Consider the following 6000-nt stretch of genomic DNA (forward strand, 5'->3'; position numbering starts at 1 on the left):
TATGCATGTATACACTGAAATGTATAGGTATGTATATGTGCGTGTGTGGGCGTTTATGTATATACATAATGACTTATAAGAGTTATTACATATGTGCAACATCCACAGACATTTACATTTTAAAATACATTAACAGATCTTGCAACCTCAAGTGGTGCCAATTCAAGAAATTTTAGTTCTTTGCCCATGGCTTAAGTGTAGAGATCGTGTGAGGGAGCTTCTGTGTAAATTGCACTGCTGAATAACAAATGGAAAAGTGTATTACTATGACCTACTGACTAATATCAGGATATGTTACTTATCTCTTATATCTCCTTACTTACTCCCTATATATGAGTCCCTTCTATACTTTTGAGACTGCAGCATTCAGGATGTTGGCCATATCCACCACTAAGGACCTTAGTTCATAAAATATTTGTAATGTGTACACATGTGTGCAGAAAGTGTATTGTAACTGGGAAGTAAGTGCTCAGTGCCTTGTTTATAGTTGTTGCATTGTGGGCAAGAAGGGTCACACAATATGCTGAAATGGTGCTTCTATTGTTATAGCAATGGGTGATGTACAGAGCATAAGTGGGCGAGTGCAACTCGCTTTTGTCTGGGGAGTGTGATTTCAGGTGGGTATATGTCTAGTGGGTTGGAATTTAAGACTGAGTTGGTGGGTCAGGTGTTTAATGTTTGCTGAATTATTTCAGAGAGTAAGTGTTTTGTGAATGTTATTTCTTGGGGGTGAGGAAACCTGCATTTAGAGGATATTGAAGTGCAAGGCAAGGGTAGCTTATCATTTCTAACTGGGGATTAGCAGTTAGCTATAAAGTGGTTTGGATGGGAGGAGTCCAGTGCTGCCGCATACGACTAAGAGCTGAGCATGTTGATGTGGGACTGTATCGGGAGGATCTTTGTTTCATTGTGGTGTTGCGTGTTTGTGGTTGCCATGCAGCCAGTGATCATTCTGAATGCACTCTCTTGTGTGGTTTGCAACTTTGTTATATTTCCTCTTGAGAGGGTGGAAGACCAAGCAAAAGACTAAGTGGAAGTGGAGTGGTGATTTGTTTGTAGAGGATACCGAGGGATTCTTTTTCTTGTCCAAATATGGTGCTAGTTAGTGTTCTGAGAGCATTTAGATTATGTGTTGCTTTTGTGTTGATGGTATGGGAATGGGAAGTAAATGTCATGTGTGTTACATATGATGCCTAAAATGGTTGGTGTTTTGCTCAGTGGAACAGACGGTCCATTTAAGGTAACTGGAGAATGTGTGCTGAATTCATGTTTGTCTGTACTTAAAAGAAAGGAGAAAGACTTCTCTGAAGATGCAGACTTTCTGTTCTGAGTGAACCATCGTTCCAACTGTGTAATGTAATGTAGCATGTTGCTGCTGTGGTGTCAAGTTGTTACAATGTGATTGTGAGGTTTGCCTGAGGTAAAAGAAGGTTAAGTAGCAAGAGACTGAAGAGAGCTGGAGAAAGAAATGTTCCTTGGGGACCCCCATGTAGATAGAGTTTGCATCTTGGAGGTGAAGCCAATGTGACTGGTATAGTGGCCAGCAATGAAATTGGTCTTTAAACCAGGATATACAATCTCCTTGCTCAAATTACAACCAGGTGATCCAAATGCCTCTAGTCCATGTCTGCAATCAAATTAGATTAAAATTATTTTCCTTTCTAAATTACCATTACGAAACACAAAACTGAGTTTTCCTTTCCATCCATCTTGGAGCTTATAATAAGGAAATTTTTCATACCTTAGCTCTACCTTCCATGTTCTTCTTAAAGACCAATAGAGCTCCATCAGCATACTCCTCCCAGCCTTTTTCACTACTTCCTGCCTCTGTTCTTGATCTCTTTGGCTCAGGTCTTGATTTTTGTTCCTCTGAAGAATTTCTTTTGCTTTCAGTCTTCCCAGCTCCAGATCTTCTTTGTGGCATTTCGAAACAAGCCGTAGGGTGATTATTCACAGCTGCTGTATTTTCTGGAGGTGGCTCAAATTCTATCCTGTGATCATATTCACCAAGGAGAATCTGTTAAAAAGTAAAATTCATTATTCCTTGTCATAAAAAAAAAACTAGTTTTGAAGTTAAAAAAAAATCTATACAACAGGCAGAACCCTTTCATCATCTGAAAGCCCTAGCTTGCTGAAGGTTAAAAGAGTTTCATTCTCCTAGAAGAAAGTGCAGTGAAATTTTATCCTTTTACAGAACCATAACACTGTACCTGCAGGGCAAAATTATGCTCATCCTTTTAGTTAGAATGACTGTACAGTAACCTAATCAGGTTTACGATGTCACAGCAAGTAAAATGGCAGAGATGACAAACAACCCATTACTCAACAGCAACTGGAATCTATACCTTTTTTCTTTTTCAGTGACAGACATGGCATGGGCAAAACACGCCCTAATTGAGACCTTGAGTTCTAATAAAACCCGAGATACTGAAAACATACCTACAAAATTATAATAAATAAAATGAAATTATAAAAGAAAACTGTAAGAACTGCAGCGTTCAGAAGCCAGTGACCATCGAAAAAAATACTACAACAGATTTCTTATAAACATGCCTGATCAAAATTTCATTAAGAACTAAAGGATTTGCCACATGAAAGTTCTATGTGAAGAAAAAAATATAATTACGGCTTACCTCAAGTGTGTCGTTGTGCTTCAAATGAGCTGTGTTACCATAAAGAAGAGGCTTACAGTTAACACCACTCACATTGGGTCCAATCTGCCGCACTGTGACAGTGAAGGAGGTATAATCTGATAGAAGCTCAACTGAAACATGAGACAAAATAAGAGTAAAAAATTTACATAATGTAAAACATACAAAAATCACCAGGCACAGAGAATACCGAGGAAAATAAACAACATCATTAACTATGACAAAAAGTAATCACTGTTTGGTAAAATCTCAGTTTAGAGGCAAACCAAAACAAAATTTAGTGTAGTGCGCTCTCACTGACTTTGTTTAAAAATGATAGTATATTGTATGCAGAATATAACATGACTGGTGAAATAAGGTTTGGGTAATTATTTTTATCCTAATAACAAATCTGTCAATAGTACTGAGGCATAAAAAAATCAGAAAAAATGTGTGGCTAACAAGCATAATTGTAGGTAAAACATGTCTAGAAACCTACAGAACTCACAAGAACCTTACCTCACTTCTCCTAGTGGCTAATACTGTTTCATTATTTGAAAAATATGATTGTGATAGTCTCTACTTGCATCCATACAAATGTATCAATCACATTTGCCAACATAATCATGTTTTTTATCAGTGAATTTCAAGGGTTACGTGTGTTGTCAAAGTTCACTAATTCAAGACGAGTCTCAAACATTAATACCTAATATAAAGAATCTTTAATATGTAATTTTGTCACCAAAATCACAACATATTGTTCTTAGAAATTACTATGATTCTATACAGTTTTGTTTATGGTAATACAACGATTCTATAGTTTTCTTTATGGTAATACAACAAAAATTAGGTATCAACTGAAAATCATACAAATCTACAACTATGTGGCAACATAGTTTACACAGGAAAAGAAGACATCAATCTTGGGTGGGGTTGATGAGAGCAGATAGCATGCAGATAAGGGGAGAAAGAATACTTCCCAGGTATTCCCTGCATGTCGTAGAAGGCGACTAAAAGGGGAGGGAGTGGGTGGCTGGAAATCCTCCCCTCTCGTTTTTTTTTTTTTAATTTTCCAAAAGAAGGAACAGAGAAGGGGGCCAGGTGAGGATATTCCCTCTAAGGCCCAGTCCTCTGTTCTTAATGCTACCTTGCTAACGTGGGAAATGGCGAATAGTATGAAAGAAAGAAAGAAAGAAAGAAAACAGCAGAATTAATCAGAATTACTGCCAATGACTTTTAAATACCCTTGTGTATAAAAAAAATGGATTATGGATGTAAACATTGTAACTACTGTAAATATCTTTGTATAAGAGACATAGGTCTTGCTGATATATATATCTAACACCAATATATCATAAACTCAAGTGACAACCTAATGGTACCCACACCCAGGACATTTTTGATGTGTGATAAACAGCTACAAGAAACATCCACAAAGGAGAGGACTGAACTCATTATTACTTGTGCAAGAAGTTGTCAAGATAAGTGAGAACTCACCATTAACTGATTTATTGCTGGATGAGAACTTAGATGTGTAAAAGTTACCAGATTGGACTCTGTCTCCAAGAGGTTACACCACAAGTGAAAAGTCATTTCCAGTTTGGTTGTACCATCATCAATGGATGAAAAGAAGTACAGTTCCATTAAGGAAGTTCTTCATATTATACTACATGTAATCATGAAGGTTCCCCGTGTTATATCCAATATATTCATGAATGTTCCTTACGTTATATCTCATGTACTAATGAAGTTTAGTTTAACTTACGTATCCAAGAAGGTTCAAGTTGTGTAATGCGTTCATGAAGTTTACCATATCATATCCAATATATTACTAATAGATTTCTCATAATCAATAAATGATGCTCACCTCATATCCAAAGTGTTGAGGTGTCATTAACAGACAGTGAAGAGGTTAGTGGCAATAACATGGTGCAACTCCCGTGCAATTGCTTCCGGAAAAGCTTGCACCACCACCATCGACCTCCCTCACCACGGCTGTCATCGCACTTTACAGGATTAATAGAATATGACAGTACAATGTGACACTCAGAAGGTTAAAAGCGTCACTCCAGACCTACCTGCAAGCACCTGGAGCAGCTAATCAATTGTCCTGGTATGCTATCAGTTGACGCCCACTATTGCTAAGGCAACTGGTTGAACGTGAAGCCTCCACGGTTCGCTGGCGCAACTCTTACCTTGGGCTTTGGAACATCGCTTGGACTTTATCTTGGTCTCTTTAGACCGACCGATGACGTAATTCTGATTATGTGGCAGTACAATGGGTGGGTGAAGATTATTCAAGCATCTCAGGATACAATTCCTTGCCATTTCTTCGAAAATTCGCGTTCAAGTATGACTAATGCGTGCGCGAAATGAGAACACGGATTCAGAGTTCACATTACTGCAGTCGGGCAGACTGTCTTTGCTCCAGGTGCGGCATCTTGACACCATCTTATCTGATGGTTGAAAGATTTACTTTCCTCTACTTAACATTTTGAATAAAGTCATAACAAAGACTTAAAAAACAGCTGCTAACCATACTCGTCTGCTGTACCAATGAGGCTGAGATACCATCCAAATTCAATCCATGTACTTCATGTACGGGAAAACAATTGCCTTAATCTATGGTATACTAAACAAACTTCAACTTACTAGACAAATGATTATGTATTAAGTAGCATGCATTTCACTTTCCCCTCTTATATAGGTATTACTTTGGTTTTTGCTCCCGAGCAGGCTGCTTGTGTGGCAACTCAAGGGTAAGGCGTTTTGTTAACAGAAAAAATTCCGAAATTTTGGATCTCTCTTAATATGTTCTTCCCAAGAACTATGAAATTTTGGATCTCTCTTCCTAAATATGTTCTTCCCAAGAACTATGATCTGTCACATTCTAAAAGACTGGTTTATCACTTTCTCCAAAATACTTCCCCGTCACTTGCTCTTCCATTAACCTATTCTTTCAATAACGTCTTAATGTGAACATTTGTCCGTTAATTGAGCCCCCAATGTATATTAAAAGAATATTTTGGAGCGAAAATGTGTTTGAGGAAACTGTAATCCTTGTAATTCAATGATGATGATACAGACCGCTTTCTCGCGGCGTAACTGCTTGCAGGCGGAATACGGTAACACAAGCTCCGGTAATATGTGCAGGGTGACAGACAAGCTGCTATTGTTGTATTAGGAAAAAAGGCGAGGGAGAAAAGTCCCGTTGTGCCCCTGCAGGATGCCTCGTTTGTACTCCTGCCATAGGAAATTGGAAGTGTTGGCAAGTTTTCATGATGGTGGCCTCATTTTATTTCATCCTCTCTGTAGCTGCAAAGTATAAGGCACTGCGATCAGGCCCTACAGACCTTTCCATGGTTTCCCC

At 38.2% G+C, this 6000-nt stretch overlaps 1 protein-coding gene across 2 annotated transcripts in view; it reads right to left on the minus strand.

The window, feature by feature from the left end:
• PNKP (Polynucleotide kinase 3'-phosphatase) overlaps positions 1-5043 on the minus strand; it is a 76674-nt gene extending 71631 nt beyond the window's left edge. The window contains exons 1-3 of one of the 2 annotated variants that reach the window (XM_071673259.1): positions 4826-5043; positions 2634-2764; positions 1742-2017 (exon numbers count right to left, since the gene is read on the minus strand). In XM_071673259.1, the coding sequence (XP_071529360.1) occupies positions 1742-2017; positions 2634-2764; positions 4826-4958 (540 nt within the window). In that variant the 5' untranslated portion in view covers positions 4959-5043. The remainder of the gene's footprint in view (positions 1-1741; positions 2018-2633; positions 2765-4825) is intronic. The other variant, XM_071673260.1, reaches the window with a different exon arrangement.
• Between the last annotated feature and the right edge of the window lie 957 nt (positions 5044-6000).

This window comes from Panulirus ornatus, chromosome 18, assembly GCF_036320965.1.
Source record: "Panulirus ornatus isolate Po-2019 chromosome 18, ASM3632096v1, whole genome shotgun sequence".
Lineage (NCBI taxonomy): Eukaryota > Metazoa > Arthropoda > Malacostraca > Decapoda > Palinuridae > Panulirus > Panulirus ornatus.